Here is a 27,005-nt window from a genome sequence, read left to right on the forward strand (position 1 = left end):
GAGCTCAGCGGTTTACCTTTGCTATCTTGTTAGTTTCAACTAATTCTTCCTGCCTCTGGAGAGGTTTTTGCTTGTTTGTTTTCGGATTTTTTTTTAAATTAATTAATTAATTTATTTATTTATTTTTAGCTGTGTTGGCTCTTTGTTTCTGTGCGAGGGCTTTCTCTACTTGCAGCGAGCGGGGGCCCCTCTTCATCGCGGTGCACGGGCCTCTCACTATCGTGGCCTCTCTTGTTGCAGAGTACAGGCTCCAGACGGGCAGGCTCAGTAGTTGTGGCTCACGGGCCTAGCTGCTCCGCGGCATGTGGGGTCTTCCCAGACCAGGACTCGAACCCGTGTCCCCTGCATTGGCAGGCAGATTCTCAACCACTGCGCCACCAGGGAAGCCCTGTTTTCGAATTTTTTAATTGAGGTATAGTTGATGTTCAATATTGTGGAGAGGTTTTGAATCTTAATTCTCTCCTCTACTATCTTACCTATGCTTCCAATCTCCATGTCATTCATAAATTTAGTTAATATGTTGCTAGGCCTATAAAATGGGCATCCAGCAAACACAAAAAAATTTCAGAGCCATGCTAATTTGTTCAAGAAATATAATTTGCCCATGAGAAAGAAAAGTCACACCACAATGGCTGATTTCCTCCATCATCCATGTTTTCTAAATTATCTCTATTAGGCATGAACTATTATTATAATTTAAAGACATTATAAAAAATATATTTTACACTACTTTTTTAAAAGGTATGCCTGCTACAGTTTCATCTAAAAAGTTGAAGAGTGTTAAAGAAAAAAAGACAATGACAGAGCACTGTGTCATTCTATTAGAGAGTTCTCTCCTGGCTGATACAGGGCAGTTAATTTATTATTAGGACTGTTAATATAAACCCGACTCTTCCTGGGCCATAGTAACATATTTCTAATTGTATTAATACAGTAAGGTAGCAACAAAATGAGGATGCAGGCCTTTGATTCCATGTCCTCATATCTGTTATATTCTCAAAAAAATGAGATTATCTGGTGGAATTTCTACTTCTTAGATTAAAAGTAATTTTCTCAAGAATTCATGGAAATAATGATTAACTGTTTGAATCAAACAAAAAAATGTTCTTTTGTGCTATAATGTATACTTCAAAAACTAAACAAAAGAGTTTAGAATTAAAACTTTGAAACTTGGCATAAAATGAATACTTGGAGGACCAAGAATGCATTTCTGAGTGTGGGAAAGCATTTGCCTTTGACAAAAATTTAGAATAAAAAAAAAATTTGCTGGGTGTGGGCAGAGAATTCATCCTTATTCAGAGAGAAATGGTTACATGATGTTAATAATTGTTTTGATACAGTGTACACATTGACCTTGAGAAGTTCAGTTTGATTTGAATTTTTATCTATCCCTTTATTTCCCTGAAGACCTGACACTTGAATCTGATTCCTGTTTTGGAAAATTTAATATGTGCCTTTTTTCTAAAACTTGCCAGCGAAGCAGACACGATCAGGTCATTGCCTTAATAACATTATCCTCTTTTCTCCATTTCCCAGGTCACTTGCTGATCTCAGGGCAACCTAGAACTGTGGCCGGCATCTAGTAGACACTCAATAAATATTTGTTGAGTGACTATGGAGCTCAACACTAGTTACAGTGAGGAAATGGACAGTTTAAAAGAAAATTCAATAAATTTTGCTTTACTTTTTTTTGTGTTTATATGAAGCAAATTCATGAGACTCTGTATGAGAATTCAGTGCCTAAATCCTTGTTGCCTAGGGCAATGGTTCTTGTTCTTTTGAGAAGCTCATGAATGCTATTAACTCCTTCTACAGAAAATGCACAATCACATCAAGTTTTGACATCTATAAATATACAAAAATATCTGGTTGAGAACTCTTGACCTAGCGAGAAGGGGAAGTTTTTTAAAAGAATTGACTAGACTGTTTTATGGATTTGTTTATTTTTTGGAAACAGTTGTAATGTCCACCTATCATGGCCCTTTATCTTAATTTATTTGTAAAATGAGAGTTATGAATGACAGATGTGTCAAACAAGCTATATTCCATGATATTATCTAGCTCAATACTGAAGCATATTTTGGAAAAATATCTTATTTATTTCATTTTGACTCGCTTTAATTTTGTTTAGTCAAAAAAGTGGTTTTGATATATCGAATGTTCAGATATAGCATTAATCAGTGAAAACTAGGCAATTATTTTAAAATGCCTATAAGAAATTTCTCCATCCCCCCCATTTAAAAAATCTTAAAGTACAAAATAGACCACATTTTATTAAAATAAAAACCACTAACCCTTGGAAATTGTTATCCAAAGGTGTTGAGATCTGAAAAAGCTCTGGAATTATAAAGAATTTCCCATATCAGGTGTGGTAGGCAGTCTCTCAAATGGCTCCCAAAGACACCTACCTCCTGGTATTCACACACTTTGTGCAATCTCCTCTCCCTGAGTGTAGACAACCTAGTGATTTGCTTCTAAAGAATCGAATAATAGAGCAAAAGCGATGGATGTCGCTCCTGAAATTTGGAATCTCATGCTGTTCTCTCTCTCTCTCTCCGGTTCTTCTTGCTTGTTCTAATGGAGCAAGCCGCTGTGGTTGCCCTGCCCTATGCGGAGTCCCACACAGCCAGCAAGGCCAACTAGAAACTGAATCCTGCCAACATTCACCTCAGTGAGCTTGGAATCTGATCCTCCCTGGTCGAGTTTTGAGATGAAAGCAGCCCTGGCCATCACCTTGACACAGCCGTGAGAGAGACCCCGAACCAGAGTATCAAGCTAAGCTGCCTTCAGATTCCTGCCCCACAAAAACTGTGAGATAAAAATGTTATTTTAGATCATTCAGTTTTTTGGTAACTTCTTACACATTAATAGACAACAAAATACATCAAGAACTACCTTATCTACTGTCAGGAAGACGCTGATGTTGTAACTAAAATGTTAAAATGGCCTTTAGGGTAGATGTCAATAAATCAGTAGTATTTCATAGTAAGGGGAGCATATTTCCAGCAGAACTATCCTTACTTAGATCTCAGTTCACTCATTTTTTAACAATTATCTAATTTTATGGTTCTCCAACAACATTTTATCCCCCCTAAGTTTTGTTGGTAGCATTTAACTTCTGTTTCATTTTAATAAGTTGAATAGGTAGAAATATTAGCAACCTATTAGAAAACTAATAGATTTAATTTTTGATGGATTTTTAAAAACATTTATTTTATTGAAGTATAGTTGATTTATCAATACAATGTGTTTCCAGTGTACAGCAAAGTGATTCAGATATATATATATATATATATATATATATATATTCTTTTTCCATCATGGTAGATTACAAGATATTGCATACAGTTCCCTGCGCTATACAGTAGGACCTTGTTGTTTATCCATTCTCTATATAATAGTTTGCATCTGCTAATCCCAAACTCCCAATGCATTTCTCCCCCACCCACCCTCCTTGGCAACCACAGGTCTGTTCTCTATATCTGTGAGTCTGTTTCTGTTTCATTGATAAGTTCATTTGTGTCATATTTTAGATTCCACACATAAATGATATCAAATGATATTTGTCTTTCTCTGTCTGACATTTCACTTAGTATGATAATCTCTAGTTCTATCCATATTGCAGCAAATGACATTATTTCATTCTTTTTTATGGCTGAGTAGTATTCCATTGTATACATGGACCACATCTTCTTTATCCATTCATCTGTTGATGGACATTTAGGTTGTTTCCATGTTTTGGCTATTGTAAACATAGGGGTGCAGGTATCTTTCCAAATTATGGTTTTGTCCAGATATATGCCCAGGAGTGGGATTCCTGGATCATATGGCAATTCTATTTTTAGTTTTTTGAGGACCCTCCATACTGTAAAACCAATAGATTTGATAGTTTCATTAAATGACTGTGTAGAAATAAGGAGATACCTGAAAAAAACATGTAACTATTATGTTTATAGATAAATTTACATTTATTGATGGTTTTGAAATAATTGGAGTGTGGTAAATATTTATAAATTTCTAAAAGGAATCTCTCTAAGGAGATTTCAAGTTTAGGCTGGCTTTATTAAGTACTCTAGTTCCTGTAAGAAGATTATAGATCATAAAGATTGTCAGGAGTAGAACTGGGAAACAAAAGGAACATAAATTCAAGTAAAATGTATCACTAAGGGAAGAAATAGCTCTTTCCTCTGAGTTTGATGAAGGTTTTAAAGCAGATAATTTTGAAAAATATTGTAAAGCTGTATCTTCCTTAAGATGTGGGAGCTAGGAGTAGGGCACATGAAAAAGTGGGATCTTTAGGTACAAGAGGTACAAGAAAATTAAAATACTGTGCTTCTCTCTGCTGTTCTTTAACTGTTCAGAAACTACTATAAGGCTTCACATTTATATGACTTTGTTCTTATGCCCTTTTACTTTTGCTATGTACAGATCTATTATGAAGAATATATACAGATTGGAGGAAGATATTGTGATTAAAAAACTATTTTATTCTCATGAGATAGATTTAATGTCTCTCCAACAGATATTATCAGGAAAATTGCAAGCAAAACTATATATAACAAAGTCCAGTTGATTTAATATTTGTATTTTCTCCTACTGTGTATCAGTTTCCCTGTAGACAGGGCTAACAAGTCAAGTACGAATCAACTCTGGGACATGACCTGTACAACTTTCAATCATTTATTCTCTGACAAACGTAGAGCTGTTTCTGAACTTAATTCCAAAAGCTTGAAGGCATTTTGGTATACTCCTTTTAGCAGTGATTTGTATCATTTTGCTCTAACTTGGCCTGTGTTCCAGAAGTTTCCTCCATTCTTCTGCTCAGCATAGACTTCATTTTTTGCTCCCTGTTTTTTTTTTTTTTTTTTTCCCCATTGCATCAGTAGTGGTTTAGTAAAGCATAAAGGAAGGCAAGGTAAGGGCTGAAGAGGGAGAGTGGGGGATTATTTGTTGTTTTTGTGCAGGTCCGGCTCACCTGATAGAACTTGATTCCTGCCTTGCTATTATTCTCCACCACAGGAAGACAATGGTAAGGGCATAATGGCCTCAGATCTTTCCAAAGCCTAGTTTCACTGCATGACGGAGCAGGAGAGGAAAGTGCTCTCAGAATCCACCTTTTAACCTCCATTAGCCACAGATGATAAACAGGCTGTTGGGGGCGGTGGTGAGGGGGAAGCACAGGGAAGGTGATTGGTTGCTTCCTCCATCTTTTTTGGCGTATGGTTCCAGCAAAGAATACCTATCCCCCAAATCTGAATAAGCACAGGGCTGGAAATGCACTATTACATCTAAGGTTTATATCCCTCCCCCCATCCCTACCTTTCTCCTTTAAGCCTGGTTATTTTCAGAACCCCATAGTGACTTGTGACTTAATAACTCTCCTGCCGAATCTATACGATTTTTTTCTCCTGCCCCCAAATTCCCAATTTTCCTTCAGAAATTAGATCATGTCTTTAGGAAAATGATTTGGTCCTGCTGTTTCCACTGCAGCAAAATTTATTTTAGTACTCCACAGTTCCACCCTGGCCTACGTGCTTTCTCCCAAGTCTCTTCATGTGTCATGAATGAACCTCTTGTGTAACTCTCCTGAGTACAACCTTTCATACACATTTTCTCCCTCTCCCATAAACCAGGAGGTCTGGAGCTCTGCCACGGTATTAGAGCTTCAGCTTAGGACTAGATTTGAAATGCCAGGTTTCTGGTGACATTACAGATTGATAGTTGGTGCCTAAGGCTGGCTTAGTTGTATTTCTGGCAGTCACTGTCTGCTAACCGCTAGATACAGCCCACGAGCTTCATGCTAACAAAGTCGATGTGTTTTGAGTTGCTCTCCAAAAACACAGAATATTCTGTCTCTTAAAATTCAAGTTAAATAACGCAACCAAATAAGGCTAGCCCTTTTATGGGTGTGATTTTTTGAATCATTATTATTTTTTTTTTTTTTTTTAAAGCGGAGATGACTTTTTTTTTTTTTTTTTTTAAGCTTCTTTCTTTCTTTCTTTTTGGCTGTGTTGGGTCTTCGTTTCTGTGCAAAGGCTTTCTCTAGTTGCGGCGAGCGGGGGCCACTCTTCATCGCGGTGTGCAGGCCTCTCACTATCGCGGCCTCTCTTGTTGCGGAGCACAGGCTCCAGACGCGCAGGCTCAGTAGTTGTGGCTCACGGGCCCAGTTGCTTCGCGGCATGTGGGATCTTCCCAGACCAGGGCTCGAACCCGTGTCCCCTGCATTGGCAGGCAGATTCTCAGCCACTGCGCCACCAGGGAAGCCCTGATTCATTATTTTTTATAACATCTGTTTGAGCTATACAGGCGAATAGTTTCACACAGTGTCAGAAATGAACGGCAATTTTCAAGCACTTACTCGCTGTTCATTAAAAGGAGAAATTTAAGTGTTTTTTTGGAAACATTTCTTGTGATTGAAAAACTTTATTTGAAATTCAATCATATTTAATATGTATTTTCTCTAACTTTAACATCAAGTTTTTCAAAACATGAAGCAGATACTAAGAAGTAAAAAAGCCACATAATATTGTCATTTACAGAACTGCTATTAGCATCATGTTATGTTTGGAAATCAATTATTTGTTAACTAAATTCCACGATAATCTGTTATTTGGGTGAGTCTGCATTAAATGGTAAATTCAATATATAGTGTTATGAAAAATGGTTACATTTCTACACAGTTTTTTAACTTTAAATTTTAATCTTTTTTTTTTTTTTTGGTTTGTTTTTAGTCCAGCTTTTTCAAAGTTAGAAGAGTAGGGTGGATCCGCACAGGTGTTTGGCAGAGGAGGGTATTATGAAATTTATCCTCCCTGTCTCAGAGTTGCATTATGTAGTTGGCTTCAGTGCCTCCTGGCAAGCAGAGATTTTAGAGTATCCATACTGTAAAGCAGCATATGCCAAATTGTCATCTTAAATTACCTTCGGAACAAAAGAAAAAAATCGAGATTCCTAAATTTTTACAGTATATTTGTTTTGTTTTTTTTTAGTTTTTTTTTTTAACATCTTTATTGGAGTATAAGTGCATTACAATGGTGTGTTAGTTTCTGCTTTATAATTATAGACACCCCTGGGTATGTTCCAAATTTTAAAGTTTTGGTTTTTTCTGAATATAAAAGTAATTATACAAACTTCAAACACTACAGAACTGTAAAATACAACAAGCCATCAACAGTTTGGGTGCAGATTTTTCCAAATTAAAAAAAGAGAAAACTCCATTCGGTATTCAGTGTTCAGTATTACTTTTAATATGGTATTCTTACTAAAACTAAACCAATACGTGGTTCCAACAGGCCCAGATGTCTTTGGTTTCTAATATGTAATTCTTTCACTGCTCCTTGTTAACAGTCTATGAAACTAGACTAATTTAGTAACCTCCTAACTATTTAAGATAATTAAGGTATTGTAGAGTAGTGCATTATGGCTAATTTAATATTCTGGCACTAATATATATATTTTCTATGTACTGTCATTTTTCAAAGTATTAAAAGAAAATATACCTCATTAAATCAGATTGAAAACAACTTAGAAAGCACTTTGAAATCTTGTAATATTCAGAATCATCATCGGTGACTCCAAAACCTGGTACACTGAAGATGTAGTAAAGGTTGGGGGTCTGTATCTAAACTGAATTATAGTTTACCCTCTAGGCTGCTTTTCTAGAATACGTGTTTCTTGTTTCCTTATGCACATTTTTTATTGGTGTGAATACTTTGTGTCAAGTGTACTGCCCACTGCATATTTTAGATGAACTAGTATCTAAAAAACGTGATGGGAACAAACCTTTTAATAGATCTCTTCACACGCCTATGTGGCAGGTTGTATTTTCCAAATGGCTGCAACAAATCTCCTATCACACAAGCTCTTCTTACAGTGTGGCTTTGGCACTCCTCCCATTGAGACAGGCTTTTGTGACTGGATCAAGAGAGTATGGAAAAGTGACAATCTGTGACTTCCAAGGCTAGGTAAGCAAAAGCAAAAGCACTTTTTCTACCCTGTTCCCTGGAATACTTGTTCTGGAAGCCTTCAGCCTCCAAGTAAGCAGTTTGACTGCTCTGAGGCTGTCATGCTGTGAGGAACCCGAATTAGCCCACAATGAGAGACCCCATGGAGAGAGCCTGATAGTACTTGAGGTGGGGGGAGAGAGAGAGAGAGAGAGAGAGAGAAGTGCCTGGACAACCTCCAGCTACTCTAAGCTACCCCCCTTTTCACTGGTTGTTTAACTGTAACCACGTGAGAGAGGCTGGGCTGGCACTATCCTGCTGAGGCTTCCCAAATTCTCACGGGCAGAAACCATGAGAGAGAATGAAATTGTTATTATTGTTTAAAGCCACTAAATTTGGGGGTAATATGTTACATATCAATAGATAAATGGAATACCCTACAAGCTTTTCCAAATTTCTCATAACATAATTTCCCTGCTTCCCATAGAATCTGAGTAGCTCTACCACTCCTCAATCTAGGGAAGAGGTTTGGACCAGTGAGGGTACAATGGCCAATGAGAGTGGTCAGCTGTAGCATGCAACTCAGAAAAAATGGACCGGGACAGAGAAATGATGTGGTATGGAAGCTGTTCTGTGGTGATATCTTGGAAAAACTAACAAATCAGGGGAACTTCCAGGGATTCAACTATATTTTGAAGCAACTTCATCGCCAAATTTAAAAACACGAAATTTAAACAAAAACAAGTGATTTCAAATAATATTTACTTTGTTATGAGAGTAAAAAATACGAGAAGAATCTAGTACATTAGATAAGCCTACAGAATTAATACTCAACACTTGTCAAGTCACTTAATTCTGCTTTCTAATGCCAAAACGTCTAAGTGCTGAAATTCTAACTAAAAATCATATCCTTAGGACACTCCAGTTTCTTCTAGTGATGGTGATGGGTAGTGTTTTCTTTTTAAAAGTTCAAACTAAGTACATAGAGTAGTGTGCCTGATTTATTCATCTTGTTGGTTTTCATTTGGTAACTATTCATATAGTGCTTATCACTAGTCAGGCTAAATCATCTGAGGAAACAAGGGGAGGTAAGTAAGTTAACAAGGGCACACAAGTTGGAGATGGCAAAGCTGGAATAGAAGCCCAGGAATTATGGTTCCAGACTCTATATTCTAACCTACTACTTAATCATCAGGGAAATGCAAATCAAAACCATAATGAGATATCACCTCATACCTGTTCGAATGGCAGTTATCAAAAAGACAACAAATAGCAAGTGTTGCTGAGGGTGTGGAGAAAAGAGAACCCTCGTGCACTGTCGGGAGGAGGGAAATTGGTGCAGTCACTATGGAAAACAGCACGGAGGTGCCTCCAAAAATTAAAAATAAAACTACCATATGCTCCAGCAATTCCACGTCTTGCTATTTATCTGAAGGAAACAAAACACTATCTCAAAAGAATACATGCACCCCACATTCACTGTGGCATTATTTACAATAGCTAAGATATGGAAACAACCTAATTGTCCATGGATGGATGAATAGATAAAGAAAGTGTGATCTATATATATATCCACATTATATATATATAATGGAATTATTCAGCCATAAAAAAGGAAGGCAATCTTGCTGTTTGCAACAAACTGGATGGACCTTAAGAGTATGGTACTAAGTGAAGTAGGTCAGACAGAGAAAGACAAATAATGTATGATCTGACTTATATGTGGAATCTTAAAAAAAAAAAAAAACGAGCTCATAGATACAGAGAACAGATTGGTGGTTGCCAGAGGAGGGGGGTGGGAGAGGTGGGAGAAATGGGTGAAGTGTTTTCATTTTTTTAGTTTAAATAAATTGAATTTAAAAAATCATACCAACGAAGGACAGAGTTGCTATACTAAAAAGCACTTGGAAGCAATGATACAGATTTATTCATGACAGTGATGGGGGTTGGTTTTTATCTAGATTAACTGATAAAAAGCAAATGTAAGGAAGTAGTAAAATTTCAATTCAATGAAATTGAATAGCAAAAATATTGAACTGGATCTTTTTCATAATAGATGTAACTTTAGGTTTTAAATAATACAAGACATGCTATTAATGAATGGATACTTTATTGACAGTAGATATAATTGTACAGGATGATAAAACATTGTACAGTTGTACAATCCAAATGAGTATTCCTTAGAGAACAGCCTCAACCAAATTTATGCCATTCTATAGGAATATAGTAAACGTGAATTTTTCAAGAATGATTTGAAAACTGAGGATTATTTGAAAGGCTATTGTGCCAACCATTGCAACAATGAACTTTCTATCTCCAATTCTGATGGCTCGTTAATTATTTCCAGATAAATCTTTTGCCAAAGATGAAGGGATCTATTCCCTTTCTGCAGAAGGCTTAAAGGAGACAGTCAAATAAAAAAATATACATGTGAAAGAAATGTGTGTATAAATAAATAGATCATGAAATAAGTTAGAAAAGTTGTTTATGTGGAGTTTTGGAACATGGAAGTGTTGGATTTCGCAGAAAGGACCAAAAGATATAAAACCTCCACTGCCATGGAGTTGACATGTTAGTGGTCATGGTAGTGAGATGACAAACAAATAATAAGTGAATTGCATTCTATATTTAAATATAAAAAGTTATATGGAGAAAAATTAAGTAAGGAAGAACCACAGAGAGTAAAGAAAGTGGGTGAAGGAAGAATAGTGATTGCTGTATTCCATGGAATGGTTGGAGGAGGCCCCAGATGAAAAATGACATTTGGGCAAAGACTTGAAGGGATTGAGGGAGCCATGTAGATATTTGAGGGACAAGTGCTCCAGAGAAGGAACAGCAAGAGCAAAGGCCATGAGGTAGGAATGTGCTTATCCTATTTGGGGAAAAGTAAGGCAGTCACAGTTAGAATAGCAGGAGAGGGGGAGGGAAGATAAAGGTAACAAAGCCACAGAGATAAAGGGACTGGGGCAGTTCCTATGGGGCCTTGTAGGCCATGTAATGACTTTGACTTCTATCATGAGTGAGGTGGGTGCCATTGGAGAATTTTGAGCAGAGGACTTAAATTTAGAACTAGTCCTTATTTTTAATTTTAGTATAAAAATAGGAACTACATTTCGCATTTGGAAATATTTCTGTGATTTTTTTTTTTTTAAGGCACAGGTTGTATGAATGTCCTTTATTTATGCAGTGAGATAAAACAATTATTATTTCAAACCAGATGTGACTGTAATTGATTCTGCCTTTTAAAGAAAGTGACATAGTTCATATCTATTGAGAAATAAATCTTTATATCACTCTTCTATTTTCCCAGGGCATATTGAAAGAGAATTCTACTCATGGAGTGCCGATTTGAAACTTGTCAGACATTTTATGCAGAAATATGTTTTAAAAACTTCAGAGAAGTACTCTTTTATTCTTTGTATGATATTTCAGCCATTATGTGTTAATGGGCTTTTAAAGGCTACTGTGGAAGCATTTGTTGTATTATTTCTATGAAAAAACTGCAATATGATTGACTTACATATGAACTTTAGGAACACAATTCATTACCAATATGGAAACTGCCTACACAAACAGGTAGAAACAGGTAGGTAATGTTAATGATCAACCTTCAGTAGACCAAATAGTCTTAAATTTTTCAAATGGGGAAAAGAAATTTATTTGATTTTAATTTAAATATAAAACTCAATTTCATTATGAAAAAGCTTTTAAGTATGTTTGCGGCAACTTGGTTATATGCATCTACTACTTCAACTGTAAATTTTATAAAACTTAAGTACAGAAAAAGCACTTCTGATAAAAATTTGGTGTCAAAATTGAGATGCACGGTGTGTATAAAATACACATTAGATTTCAAACACTTAGTACCAATCAAAAAAGTAAAACATCTCATTAGTAATTTTTATATTGATAATATGTTGACATACAAATATTTTGGATATAGTATTAGGTTAAATAAAATATATGATTTAAATGAATTTCACCTGTTTCTTTTACTTTTTAAAAAACTTGGCTACTTGGAAAACTTTACATATGTGGGTCATGTTACATTTCTGTTGGATAGCATTACTCTAGACCAGTGGGTCTCAAAATGTGGTCACTTGACTATCTCCAACAGCATCACCTGGGAACTTGTTAGAAATGCAGATCATGGAGCTCCACCTCCAACTTACTGAATCAGAGACTCTGGGGGTGGGTCCCTGCTTTAATGAGCCCCGCAGCTGATTCTGATGCAAGCAAAATTGTGAGAACCATTCTTCTAGAACAGGGGTCCAGAATTCTAATTTGGCTGCAAATTAGAATCATCTGGGGACCTTGGGCATAAAATGCAGGTACTAAAGCTACCACCCAGACCAATGAAATCAACAACTTTGGGTCCAGTCAAGAGTGTTTTTAAAGCTCTCCAGGTGATTCTAATATGGGAGAAAGACTGAAAACCACTGGCCATGATCCATGATTTTTAAACTGTGCTCTTCAGAGGGGCTGGAGCTGGCTGGACCACATTCTCCTTTCAGTTCTGATGTGTCTGCTCAGTTTCCTCTCCTGCTCGTCCTGGAAAGGCAACCGCTGTGGTGATTCTCCTGGTGGATGGAGAGATACAGGGCTTGGATGGGCAAGAAGGCTTTACAGGTATCAGAAGTTCACATTTCAAATATATCTACCTACCTGCGTCAGTTATGCCTGTTACATTAAATGGCTATATTATTGGGCTTTCACCAAATTCACAGGAGGATAAACCTGGAATTAAACAGACAGCAGAAAATGTAAAAGCTTTGATAGCGCAGAGGTGAAGAAGAGTATTCCTTTTAACATTATTATTTTGGGTAGTTTTTTTAGGAAGGAGCTTCATCTTTGCACACCGCTGTTACCACTCAGCAGTAACGGGCAGACAGCACTGCAATCAGTTGCTGACTCCCACTGGGGGCTTGGATTCCACGGGGTTCTATCAGTGGTGCTAATAGAGATATTTCTATTCTCCAGTACCATGGAGATTACTCCCCTTAAGTTGCCCTAATGGTCGGTTTTCTTGCTGTAGAAAAGCTAAAAACATTGGTAAATCCAGTCAATGTAACCTTCAAAACCCAGTTCATGTCACCAGGAAATGATGGCTATCAAGCAATTCATTGGTAAACTCCCACCTCCAGTTGATTGACATTAAGAGGCCTTGTGGAAAAGTACCTAGCATCATTGTAGTAGAGTATAAACTTTTTCCAGTGCCCCATCTTGAAACTTCTAATGTTTGCAGTGTTAAAATGTTTTGCAAATACATACCATGACACAGACTAAATAATGTCTCCTCATGGGAAATTTATGATCTTTTAAGTTTCTATACATGTATAATATGATCCAGACTATACTAGTATTGAAATAGGAGAAAGAGCTAGCTTCTTTTTCCCAAATGTAATTCAGCCAAATACTGCAAGCAGATTTTTTATTACATCATTTGAAAATTATTAGCATGCTTAGTGAAAACTTGTTCAGGTATAAAGGAACAGTTAAATATAAATGATTTATGCATGTTCTGACTTAGTCTGTAGATTTATTCCCAAATGATGAAGTCACCATGCAGTATCTGTATTTTTATATGTTTTCATCTATATTTAATGATTGTAATATATACTAAGAATGAGGTGGTATTACATTATTCCTAATAGTAGAGGTAATGCTCTTAAGGGTTAATAAAGAGAAATACTGCTTACTTTAAAAAAAACAGATGTGTTCTATAGGGCTCTAGACATTCTGTAGGGTCTCCTAGAGGATGGGGCCTTTGCATAAACTTCTGCTTAAAGAACAGAATAAAATAAGGGTGCGTCTCTGTAAAACATTCTAATGAAATGACCCATGAACCCATTTCACCTGTTACTCTAATACTCAGATACCAATAACTTACAGCTTGGTTCATCAGGGATTCCTTAGAGCCAGGTAAAGCCAGGATATGTCACCCCAAATTATGAGGACCAGAGGAATCTGCAAACAAATCTTATTCCATTAATTTCTTCCCATGTATTTATCTTCCTAGAGTTTGCCGCCCTTGGAAGCTTAAAACTGCTTTCCTTTGTCCTGTTACTTCTCTACCAATTTATTGTTCTTTGTCGAAGATGCTGTATATATAGATCCCAGTTCTAAGCTACTGCTTTGAGCCACTCTTCGTTTTAGGTTTCTCCTGGGTGATGTGCACTGCATGTGTTAGTTCATGAACTGTTTTTCTTTTGTTAATGTGTTATCTTCTTAGCGTCCCAGCTGACAACCTAAAATGGGTAGAGGTTAAGTGTTTCCTCCCCGCCATTAGTGCTCCTTCAACTTGTATCCTCACTGCAGTAGGCAGGCAGAAAGTCAACTCTCGCCAAGGTTGCCAATTACCCTGGGGCTGGCCACCCCAAGGATTCAGCTGCCTACTTCTGATTCTGAACTTTTAGGGTTGGCCACTCTTGTAGGCCTTGTCCTCTCTAATATATTGGACACTGGGATTCTCAAATTAGAACCCCCAAAGGTCAAAGGTCTTTCCTTCATACAGAAACACACCAAGAACCAGGCGTGTTAAGATTTTTAACTAAAAAAAAAAAAAAAAAAAATTGGAACTAATTTTACACAGCAATAACGTGTTTTTGTGTGAAGAAATACAAAATCATTTACTTAATATCACAAACCATCATACAGCTACAGCTTTTTTCTATTAGATTTTTTTCTCATGAAAGTTACATTTGAAATGTTGCATGTGCTATTACGTACTTCCTGAATTTTCTCTGCTTGAAATCTCAATGACCTTAGATAGGAATGCTACAATCATATTTAAATATGATTAGAGTTCATTGTGCATTAAACTTGGGCAAGAAATATCTGATTTTGACCTAGTATTCTCAACTGCGCATCAGAAACTACAGATTCTAGTTCCTTTGTGTGTGAATCACACCCATTCCTAACTTTGTCAATTGTGTATAGAGTGACTGTAGTTTCTCACAAGGGAAATTATAGCAGAAGTTTTTTCTAATGTGTTTGGTATTTTTAATGTGTTTTTTGTTTTTTGTAATAAAGCCTAAACCTACAAATCTTTAAAAAGGATGGAAAAAGTTGGTGTTCTAGCTAACATTTATGTGGAAAAATAGGTTCTTCCCAGTACTCTTGGAACTGCACATGGGTATACAAAATGACTCCCCCAGCTAGGCCTTATCCTGTCATTCAAGAGGATTGGAGCTCTTTTCATGAGAGAAGTAAACGTGGAAGGGAGATGTGAACTTTACCTGCACCGGCAGGATTTTGTAATCCCTCTGTAATGATGGCTTGGGGGAAGAGCCCACACACTCTTTTGGGGCTACTCCCTATATTTACATCAGCCTTTCTATCTGTAAGTATTATATCACAGAACTAGGAATAGACAGGTAATGTGTCTCTAAATTTATGTAATAAAGAGCTGTATTATAATAAGGTTCTGTTGTACTAACATTTTTGTTTCTTCTTCAGCATCTTGTGTTTTGTTTCCGGGCCTGTTGTTAAACTGGTCTTGTTGCCAATAAAATACGCTAATTGTAATGTACCTCAGTTAATTCAAGAGAGTGAGTTTTGTAAAGTATACCCTCTTCTCAGATGTTGTTGGGTTAATTATTGATGGATTATAGAATTCACAGGGAAAAGTGTTACTGGAATGCAAGGAATCTTGAAAGAACTCTGTGATGCAAATAAAATGTTCTCTATTGAAGCAACTGATTCTAGATAATTTAAAGGCTAGCACTAAGAAACTTCAGGATGGCCAAAAAACAAGACCATAACAAATCTTTCTGATAAGGAAAAGTAACATAATTAGAAATAAAACACTTTGGTTGAATGTCTAGTTTATGGATATATAAAATCAAACGCTCAATCCCAAGCACTACTTTTTGTAAAATCATTAGGTAGGAACAGGGCAGAAACTAGCGATCCTATTAACTGAAAAAGCAATTGGGGCACAGGAAGCTTTTAGGGTGTGCTGTGTCAGACACTCCTTTTGGCTGTGATCTGACTGCTCCAACATTCCTTGAAACTTCAAGTATAAATATCAATAATAATGGAATTCCAGTGCTGGGAGATCATTTATTCCGACCTTCTCGTTTTACCAAAGAAGACACTGAAGCCCTTAAAGATCGAGTTACCCACCATTATTCAGAGAGAGAGATTCGTAAACATCTCGGCTTCTAGAACGCTTGGGAACAATATATACGAGATAAATGTGACTGTCCAGTGGGCTCTAACATTTGCACCTTGTCTTTTATATTAATGGCATTAAAATAAAATTCCCAGGGATGATCTACAGAGACTCCTGCGGCGTCGCGGCCCGCACTTTCCTCCCTTGCCTTTCTCCCAGTTCTACCCGGGCCTGTTCTATCTGGGTCAAGGTTGGTTTCCTCCGAACCCCGGCCCTGGCTGCCATCTGGAACTGTGCACAGCGCGTTTGGAAGAGCTTGATAGGAGGGGAGAGATGAAGTGTCGTTCGCATCAGTCAGTTAAGGCCTTTTGCAAACAGCCCCCGGGCCCCCCCTCTGTGTCCGGGCAGCCGTCCTCTCTGCCCGAGGCTCTCCGTTTCCCACCCCATCTCAACCTCCCCGCGGGGTGCGGCTGCGGGGCCGCCTCGGCCAGGGGTGATGGTGCCCACGGGCCGGGCGGGGGGAACCTGACCTTGCTCCCCATTTGGGTCTCTGGAGCAAGGAGGGCACTGCGTGCGCCACACCGAGCCACGTCCCACGCAGGGATGGGCTGGGACGGTTGCGACTCTGAACCGATGGCGAGCGGGGACCCTGGGCGTGGAAGGGACCGGCACCGCCCGGGCCTCGCCCTTCCTCCTCCTCCTTGCTCGCCGCTCGCCTCTTCTCCAGCCATGACTCAGCGCTTCTCGCAGGCTGCCGGGCTGGGGACACGGGCTCCTCGCCGGCCCCTCCCGCCGCGTCCACCCCCTCTCTCCCACCCACGCCCGCCCTCGGCCGCCGGCCCTTCCCCAGCGCCGCCGCCGCCGCCGCCGCCGCAGTCAGCTCGGGCGTCCCGGCAGCATCAGCCGCCCGACCCGGCCGGACCCGACCCCGCCGACCCCGCGCGCCGCCCGCCATGCAGCCCCAAGCCCCCGGCCGCCGACACACCCCCCAGCGCGGCTACGCCGTGACCCGGAGCCCCCACCTCAACAAGGTAAGCCCGCCGGCCCCCCCCCCCTCGGTCTCGGTCAAGTCACGGGCAGGCCCCCCGGCGGCGCAGCGGACGCCGCTTGGCCCTTCCGCCCGCGCCCCCGGGATGCCGCCCCGCCGGAGCGCCCCCCGAGAGCCTGGGCGCGGGCCGAACGGAGGGGCCGCCCGTGGGGGTCGGTCCCCGGGAGCGTGCTGGGAAGGGGTGTTGTGGCCCCGCGCCTGGGCATCCTGTTCGGGGAACGGAGGAGATGTAACTTGTTTAAATACCTCTTGGCTTCTCCGAAAGCGAGAGCCGAGGCAAAGAAAGTAGTGGCAGCAACGTGCGTGAATGGAGTGCGCCTGTGAAGGTGGCAGGTGGGCTGCCAGCTTGGCCTCGACGTGCCACGCACGTACGGGGCGCACTCAGGGTGCCCATCACTGGAGGCTGCCGTGCAGCGAGGTGGCCCTGCTTGCCCAGCTCGGCCAGGAACGTGTTCTGAGCGGGGTCACGTGAGCAACCACAAAGTCAAGGCCTCTTGGTTTCTGGAGGGAAGGCGGTTGAGAGGCTGGGAATTCGTGGTGGGCGGCTTCTGCCTCGGGGGCCCTGGCGTGGCCTGGCGCAGAATCCCTGCCCCAGACGTGGGACTGTGGGTAAAGCCGTTCCTATGTCTTTGAACCTGGCCTTCTGGAAAATTTTTTTTTTTTAAGACTTCTCCTCTTTTATGAAAAGGGGAATACAGTGCAACAGACCCTTTTTCAGATCCTCGTAACATTTCAGTTTTCTTCACTGGTAATGTAAACACCTAAGATTTCTCTCAAATGGAAAACACCTGGGAGTGTATCAATTTGCCGACGAGATACTTAGCAGTCACACTTATTTTATCGCCAGGATTTGTCTCTGGATTGTTCCTTTGTTTAAGAGTGTGCTTTCTGACAAATCCTTTAGTACATGGAAAATGCCATCAGTCAGCACAGAGGCCTGTTGGGTCATTTGGGGCTCTCTACCAGACGCTTTTTTCCATCAAGGACTGGACCTCAGCGTCCCCCTCCCCCAACATGGTGCCGGTGATTTGTTAATCATTATTAATGGCTTGAAGACTTGTGATTTCTTTGATTTAATAAACTATAGCTCCTGTGAGTTCTTTTTGATTTTTGTGATGACAGGCAACTTTTACTTATCTATGATTATTCAGTATTTCTGGTCATAAAGCATTATGAAATTTTAAATATTTCCTACCTATTTTTTCCTCAGTGATGTTAATTGCTAGTTTGATTTTATTCTTCCCTTTTATTATTCTGCAGGTTGGGCCTATTTTCAGTAGGAAATAAAGGGAAAATTTGATGTGACAAAACAATTTATGACTTTCAGGTGTACCTGCCTGCTGTAATTTATAACCAAATAATGGGTTGCCCCTTAGAAAGGACCACGTGAGTGGTATAGCCTGTTTGAATTTCCTCCAGTCAGGGGCCAGGGTGTCTGTTTCAAGTGGGTTGATGGAATAGGCAATCCCTGAGCAAGAGTCATTATGCCTTTACTGTTTACATCAAGAATTTAAGAGTCCTGTACCACAATGTTCATTGCAACACTATTTACAATAGCCAGGACATGGAAGCAACCTAAGTGTCCATCATGGGATGAATGGATAAAGAAGATGTAGCACATATATACAATGGAATATTACTCAGACATAAAAAGAAATGAAATTGAGTTATTTGTAGTGAGGTGGATGGACCTAGAATCTGTCATACGGAGTGAAGCAAGTCAGAAAGAGAAAAACAAATACCATATGCTAACACATATATATGGAATCTTAAAAAAAAAAAAAGTAGTTCTGATGAACCTAGGGGCAGGACAGGAATAAAGACGCAGATGTAGAGAATGCACATGAAGACACGGGGAGGGGGAAGGGTAAGCTGGGACGAAGTGAGAGAGTGGCATGGACATGTATACACTACCAAATGTAAAATAGATAGCTAGTGGGAAGCAGCCGCATAGCACAGGGAGATCAGCTCGGTGCTTTGTGACCACCTAGAAGGGTGCGATAGGGAGGGTGGGAGGGAGACACAAGAGCGAGGAGATATGGGGATGTATGTATATGTATAGCTGATTCATTTTGTTATACAGCAGAAACTAACACAACACTGTAAAGCAATTATACTCCAGTAAAGATGTTAAAAAAAGAAAAGAATTTATGATCTTGAAATCCTTTTAACTCCTGTTCACAAGTAAGGGTTAATTTCCACTTAAGAATAATTATATCACAGAGATCTTCCACCAAAGGCATTAAGGTGTGGTATTTAATGTGTTAAGAACAGGTGTTTTGACTTTGTAACTGAACTTTATTGTCTGCATAGTATCAAATTGGATTTAAAAATCCAGGTGGCCAGCTTTGGAGTGATTAATGGAATAAGCTTTACTCTTCTTGTTCAGTCCTAGGACGGTTCTGTGGTACCTTGTGGAAGTCACAGAACATCCTCATATGTACCACTGAAACTATAGTTGTGGGATCTTCTTGATGGGCGCTGCTCTGAAGACCTCTGGGCCTTTAAGTTTTCCAGTAGCCCAGAAATTTTTCTTGATTTTTGTGGTAACCTTAGCTGCAAAGAAACTCTAGTAGATCTTCCCTCCTGTAACACCCCAGCCTGTCGCCTGGTTACACTAAGCCTTCTTCAGCCACTGTCACACAGACCTTCATCACCTTACCTTTGGGTAACTGGGACAGTTTTCCTGGTTTTATTTTCAGTATTATAGTCTGTCCTCTATGTAGGTATGGAAGAAATATCTTCATCAATTAGCATTTTCTTCATGTTACTCTTCTGTTATCCAAGTATTTTTAGTATGATATTATTTCCTATTACGTTGAATGTAAAATCAATCTGTCAATTAGGTCTACTGTCTTCTCCACATTTATCTCATTAGGTCCCCAATTTAGTCTTCCACTTAAAATACATTTGCTGAATGTCTTACTTAGTACTTGCCTTTTTGTCTGTGCGTAATTCCTACAATGAAAATGTCATTAGTTGATTTAATAATGGTCTCTTTGGGGAAGACTTTCCTAATATCTTAGTCCTATTAACATTACTTAACACTTCTGTTTTTAATGTATTCAGTTGTAACATGTCATTTGGTATTTACTGCATTGTATTTTTTCTTATTTGATTTAGATTGTCATAGGAATCATAATCCTTAGTACAGAATTTTGCTCATTTAACATAAAATAAATGTTTATTTAATGAAGAAACGAGCCATGTTAAAACATTCTTTTTTTTAGTCTTGCAAACAGAACTCAGCTTTTAAAGCAGGTAGCTTTTTTTTTTTTTTTTTTTTTTTTTTTACAATTTTTATAAATTTATTTTATTTTTGGCTGTGTTGGGTCTTCGTTCCTCTGCGAGGGCTTTCTCTAGTTGCGGCGAGCGGGGGCCACTCTTCATCGCGGTGCACGGGCCTCTCACTATCACGGCCTCTCTTGTTGTGGAGCACAGGCTCCAGAGGCGCAGGCTCAGTAGTGGTGGCTCACGGGCCTAGTTGCTCCGCGGCATGTGGGATCTTCCCAGACCAGGGCTCGAACCCGTGTCCCCTGCATTAGCAGGCAGACTCTCAACCACTGCGCCACCAGGAAAGCCCAAAGCAGGTAGCTTTTAAAGTGGTAGTTTGAGCGTTATTCTAAGACATTTCTCCTCTTTAATGTAATTTCTTGAAAGTAAATTCACATTGAAGTCTAAAGCTCAGTTGACTCCATATACCATTATATTGTATAATGGCATATAGTCAGAAAAGGTGGAATTTGGTTTAAGCCTGACCATGCCATGAAATTTTAATTATTTGCTGGATAAGCTTTGGGAGGTGCTTCATCTTGGTACAAATTGAGGTAAACAGTAGATGTGATCTGAATTAAAAAATAAAGAATTTAAGGGAATTCCCTGGCAGTCCAGTGGTTAGGACTCTGTGCTTTCAGTGCTGAGAGCCTGGGTTCAGTCCCTCGTCCCTCGTTGGGGAACTAAGAGCCCCCAAGCTGCGCAGCACAGCCAAAAATAAATAAATAAAAAATAAAATAAAATAAAGAATTTAAAAAACCTTAGAGAAATAGAATCTTTCTTCATTGGTAATAATTCATGTCTGGTTCTTACTGTTTGTACACTCAAGTATACATCATTGCAGGTAGGATTTCATCATAGCATTTGGAGAAGCATTTCTACCTCACACTTACGAGATTCAGTATCTTTCTGTTCACAGCCCAAATTACTTTTGAGGTGCTTATCTTTGTCTGTGTTATATAAGCTCACTTAATTTAATGTTTAATGTTTATAATTTTCAAGGATACTGTCTGATTTAGATGAGTTGTGTTTCAAATTTTTTCTCAGGAATTTTCAATAATAGACATTAATAATGTTTCATAAATCACTCTTCAAAATTAAAATTCTACATGCAAAAATAATCATACTTATTTTTTTATTTCTCGACTTATTTGCTTTATTTGTCTGTGCAGTGATAGAAAACACTAATTGATACTTTAATCATAATTAAGTTGTGTTTACATGGTTTCTGTATCTTTAAGATGAAATGATAATGTAACCTACAAGTAAATCTCTCACAGATACCACTCGTCAACATTTTAGGCAGTTAGATCCAGTTTAAGATAGTGATGGTGATTTATCTAAGTCAGTTTTGGTTAGCTTACTAACTTTTCAATGTGAGAAATGAGCTTCTGGGGAAGTGCTTTTGTAGATGTTTGTCTTGATATGTCAAGACCTCGTGAGGTGAATGTGTTGTAGGGAAAAAAGAGAGAAACAAGGCTGATGACTGTGAAGGAAAGTTACCTTAAACCCCCTCTTTTTCTTCAGTGTAAACTATACCAGAAGGAATCATTCAGAAAGTTTTCACCTAGTACAGTTCTCTGGAGTTGCCTCAGCAATATGGTAAACTGATATATTATTTAACGTGGAATTCCACTGATGTGAAGCCCATTGTAATGAAGTGTTCAGCCATACACCTACCTCCATATTTGTCTATTGCCTTGGTAATGCAGGAGAGTACAAAACCAAACAATGCAGTGCTCTAATGAGTAGAAAGATGAATTTGATTTGAGAACTGGTGACGTGGAGTACAGAAAATGTTGAAGAGAGGAATAGGTTTGAGATTTTTCATTTTGTGTTCTGATGTCCTTCAAACTTTCGGGCAAGTGCGGAAAATGCGAAATAATGGAATGAACCCTCTAAGACTTTGTGTCTAGAAGAAATGAGTCCAAGTCCCAATTCTTTTCATTAGCAGTTGTGAGATTTTGAGTGAGATTTTCTTAACTGGCTTCAGTTATTGTCTTTATAAAATAGAGTGATGATTTCATTTATTTATCTCTTTCAAATTTTAACAAATATTCAGAATCCACTATATGCTAGGTAATATTCTGGGTGCAGGGGATATAGCAATGAATAAGATTCCTGCTTTGGATGTACTTACATTTCCATTGTAATATGATTTCTGTTTTACCTCTTTCCTCAGATATTAAAGAGTGCATATTAGTTTTTTCTGACATATTATAAAACAGGTTTTTTATTACTACAACTAATTATTGGTGTGGTAATGTTTTTATATAGAGAGTCTGAACTCATAGCTGGAACGGTTATGAAGCACTTATTTTTTTATGTACTTTTTACCCCCTTCTCTCTTGAATTTTTTTTTTTTAATTTTTTTTTTTTAATTTTTGGCTGTGTTGGGTCTTCGTTTCTGTGCGAGGGCTTTCTCTTGTTGCGGCAAGCGGGGGCCACTCTTCATCGCGGTGCGCGGGCCTCTCACTATCACGGCCTCTCTTGTTGCGGAGCACAGGCTCCAGACGCGCAGGCTCAGTAGTTGTGGCTCACGGGCCTAGTTGCTCCACGGCATGTGGGATCTTCCCAGACCAGGGCTCGAACCCGTGTCCCCTGCATTGGCAGGCAGATTCTCAACCACTGCGCCACCAGGGAAGCCCCTCTCTTGAATTTTTGATTTAACAAATCAAACATGATTGTGTGACCTATTAAATTTATGAGTGTCATAGTAAAAAATAAAACTATACTTTCTCTCTGGGAGAGACAGATGGACATTTTACTCTCAGATTCATGTAAGTGAGCCTGACTGACATCACGTGACCTTTGCGGTCTTTCATAGATTTTCACAGAATGCCAGGTGTAGGTTAAAAAATGTCTTTGTGAAGAAAAAGAACAAGGAAAGCTTTTTGCTTCTCAGTACTCTGCTCAAAGTGTGTGAAGGCTTGGAAGTGTGAAAGAAAGGTAGAGGTATGCCCTGGGGAGTTAAAATTGCTGAGGTGAGAGCAGTGAAATGCAAAGATACGAAATTTAAAAGTTCCAGTGGTGTGAAACCAGCCTTTAATCTATTTGACTTTGGAAGTAATCAGTTACTCCGACAAAACAAGTATATGGACCGTTTTCCAATGGCTTTCAAAACGGACATGACCAAATACTGTTACAGACTCCAAGTGGCCTGATTTGGTCTATTCATTACATCATTATTTATTTTATGTTACTGAGCCAGCTCAACAAACTTGTTGATAGTGTACGGACCCAGAATTGATCAGCAGACATGTTACAATTCAGTAGGACTAAGCTGGGAATGTTTCTAAGCTAAATTATTAAGAAATTTTCTTAGACATGGGGCCTAAATATAAAGTGTGGTTGTTTGTATGCTTAAAGTGCTATTTAAAATATTTTATGGCTTATATATTAATTTTTACCTGTCTGTAGCTTCGTGTATGTAATATAGTACACTTTAAAACAAAGGATTAATGTTGCCTTAAATGAATTTAGAGACTTTAAAACATCAATATTTTTCCTCAGGCCCTGAAGATATATCTAAGTTAGCCATTAACTAAACTGGCTTCAGATACTTGAGGCCTTTGAGATTAAAGACAGGGGAGAGACACTATGGCTTTAAATATCTGTAGTTTAATCTGGTAGTTTAGGAAGTCAATATAGTAATTGATAATGTTCTCTAAAACATGGAAATATAACTATTAGAGTTTCTATGCTAATAAACTCTAGACCTAAAACACTAATTTTTTTTTTTTGAATAAGTAATGGTTGAGTAAGAACATCAGCAAAAGTACTTACATGTTCATAGGAACATGGTTCTATGAATTACATCAGGAATACATTATGAGTATCTCTGCAGTAGTTAAATTCTAAACTGTCTCACTAAGACCTGACGATCTGGAGACTGAAAGAGGCCTAAGACTCCATTAAAATATTAAGGCTGGGCCCCTTCAGCTTGCAGTATATTAAAATACATTTAAGACATCTTTTCAGAGTCCTCTAAGATATTTAAAAAATTTTTTGATTGTGAGACAGTGTATATATACATACATAATATATGTGTAAACACATTGTTATGGGCTGAATTGTGTCCTCCCCAAAATCATATGTTGAAGTTCTAACCCCAGTCTCTCTGTATTTAACCATATTTGGAGATAAGGTCTTTAAAGAGGTAATTAAATTAAAATCAGGTCTTTAGGGTGGGCCCTAATCCAATATGACTGATGTCCTTATAAGAAGAAGAGATCAGGACACATACACAGGAAAGTCAGTGTGAAGACAGTGGGAGAAGATAGGCATCTACAAGTCAATGAGAGAAGCCTCAGAATGTAAGCAGCCCTGCCCACAGACATGTTGATTGTGAGAAAATGAATTCTGTTGTTTCAGCCACCCAGTGTGGTACTTTGTTATGGCACCTTAGCAAACTAACACATTTATGTAATTGAAACAAAATTTTATAATACAATATTTGCTGTGTATAGCACACTCTAGTAGTATCCCATTTCAGTTTTTTAAAAATGTTGGTTGTGATTCATTAATGAATCACAATCCATTTAATCCATTTTAAAATCTGAGTTAAAAAAAAATCTGCTCTGTTGCTTAAGTAGTGCATTTATGTACCTGGGAGGATTATTGCAGAGTGACTTTCTCTTCTGTGTCTTAGTGTTGTATATGAAGTTTGAGTTTGTCTTGGCAGTACTGGCCCAGCCTCCTTTTGTTTTTCCATCTACCTGTCCAAACTGAGGTATCTCTTAAACCAATAATCTTGAAACTATGAGAATGTTATTGTTGTAACTAATATTGGCAGGTCTGGTTAGTAAGCCAAACAGTGTCCTTACTTATGTACCCAGAACCAATAAGAAATTGAAACCTGGTTAGTGAGCATTTTTATGGGCCTTTAAACCTTTTTACATACTCAAAATCTTGCTTATATTTAATTTTTACATATGTTAACTATATCATAATATGACAGAATTGAGAGCAAACAAATTGGTCATTATGAATAAATATGAATGAAGATTAACTCTAATAAAATTATTTTCAGATTGTTTCACAGAGCACAGGCAAGATATGCTGAATATAAAAGATACATTGAGAACAAAATGTTACAGAAAGGCTAAAAATAAAAATATGAGAAAGTGCAAACAGCAAGAAATCAGGGTTATCCTGACATCAGACAATGTAGACATCATGTCAAAAAGTATTAAATGTTCAGGACTTCCCTGGTTGTGTGGTGATTAAGAATCTGCCTGCCAATGCAGGGGACACGGGTTCGAGCCCTGGTCTGGGAAGATCCCACATGCTGCGGAGCAACTAAGCCCGTGCACCACAACTACTGAGCCTGCGTTCAAGAGCCCGTGAGCCACAACTACTGAGCCTTTGTGCCACAACTACTGAAGCCCACGTGCCTAGAGCCAGTGCTCCACAACAAGAGAAGCCACCGCAATGTGAAGCCCGCGCACCACAATGAAGAGTAGCCCCCGCTCACCTCAGTTAGAGAAAGCCCGCCTACAGCAACAAAGACCCAACGCAGCCAGGAATAAATAAGTGAATATATAAATTTATTTAAAAAAAAGAAAAAGCATTAAATGAGACAAAATACATAATGCTGAAAGGTACAATTCTGAATGAAGTTATACATGTAATGAATGTCTATGCACCAGATAACACAACAGGTACCTTCATAAAAAAGACAGTATAGGACATGCAAAGAGAAATAAAAAAGATACTAACGCTAGAAGACTTCAACAAAGCTCTCTCAGTGCAGGACACATCATAGGGGGAAAAACTGTTTCCGTACAGTAATTTCTTCCTCAAATTTCTCAGGAAATTTATGTTTTTCCAAATCATGAGAAAATTCAGTTGAGAAATTGGGAAAATGAGAAAGCTTCGTAAATAACAGAGATATTACTGATTAGAAAGACCCAATGACAAAAGGAAGAGCTGGAACTTGTAGAGTCAGAGGTTAAGGTTGACATTTCATGGATCTTCACAGCAGTAATGATCTAATCAGTCAGTTTTGCTTGTAGCCGTTGCCAGTTTCTGACAATATCTGTCTTTTAGTTTCTGTGTTTAGACCATTCACACTTCATGTAATTATTAATGTTTGGATTTCTGTCCAGCATTTTATTATTAGGTGTCTGTTTGTTCTCTCTGTTTTTTATTCTTCTGTTTCTCCTTTCCTGCCTTCTTGTGTATTATTTCAATATTTTTATTATTCCCTTGTAATTTCTCTATTGAGGTTTTTTTTTTTTAAATAAATTTATTTATTTATGGCTGTGTTGGGTCTTCATTGCTGCGTGTGAGCTTTCTCTAGTCGTGGCAAGCAGGGGCTTCTCTTGTTGCGGAGCATGGGCTCTAGGTGTGTGGGCTTCAGTAGTTGTGGCACATGGGCTCAGTAGTTGTGGCTCATGGGCTCTAGAGCACAGGCTCAGTAGTTGTGGCGCACGGGCTTAGTTGCTCCGCGGCATGTGGAATTTTCCCGGACCAGGGCTCGAACCCATGTCCCCTGCATTGGCAGGCAGATTTTTAACCACTGTGCCACCAGCGAAGTCCTCTATTGAGTTTTTGACAATATCTCTTTGTATAGTCTTTTTTATTAGTTGCTATGGAAATTATGATATACATAACTTTTCAC

At 38.7% G+C, this 27,005-nt stretch overlaps 2 protein-coding genes across 3 annotated transcripts in view; one reads left to right on the plus strand and one right to left on the minus strand.

The window, feature by feature from the left end:
- Positions 1-1,565: 1,565 nt before the first annotated feature.
- LOC309666640 (uncharacterized protein) lies at positions 1,566-17,014 on the minus strand (the record flags this gene model as incomplete). The annotated part of the gene is made up of 2 exons (XM_082474280.1): positions 1,566-12,523; positions 12,609-17,014. One exon carries the CDS (start codon positions 17,012-17,014, stop codon positions 16,508-16,510), a length of 507 nt encoding a protein of 168 aa, XP_082330406.1. The 3' UTR covers positions 1,566-12,523; positions 12,609-16,507.
- Positions 16,956-27,005, plus strand: part of ME1 (malic enzyme 1) — a 183,677-nt gene continuing 173,627 nt past the window's right edge. For both annotated transcript variants that reach the window (XM_082474214.1, XM_082474215.1), the window contains exon 1: positions 16,956-17,090. In XM_082474214.1, coding sequence (XP_082330340.1) covers positions 17,013-17,090 — 78 coding nt within the window. In that variant the 5' untranslated portion in view covers positions 16,956-17,012. The remainder of the gene's footprint in view (positions 17,091-27,005) is intronic.

This window comes from Balaenoptera physalus, assembly GCF_965194825.1.
Source record: "Balaenoptera physalus genome assembly, chromosome: 9".
NCBI lineage: Eukaryota > Metazoa > Chordata > Mammalia > Artiodactyla > Balaenopteridae > Balaenoptera > Balaenoptera physalus.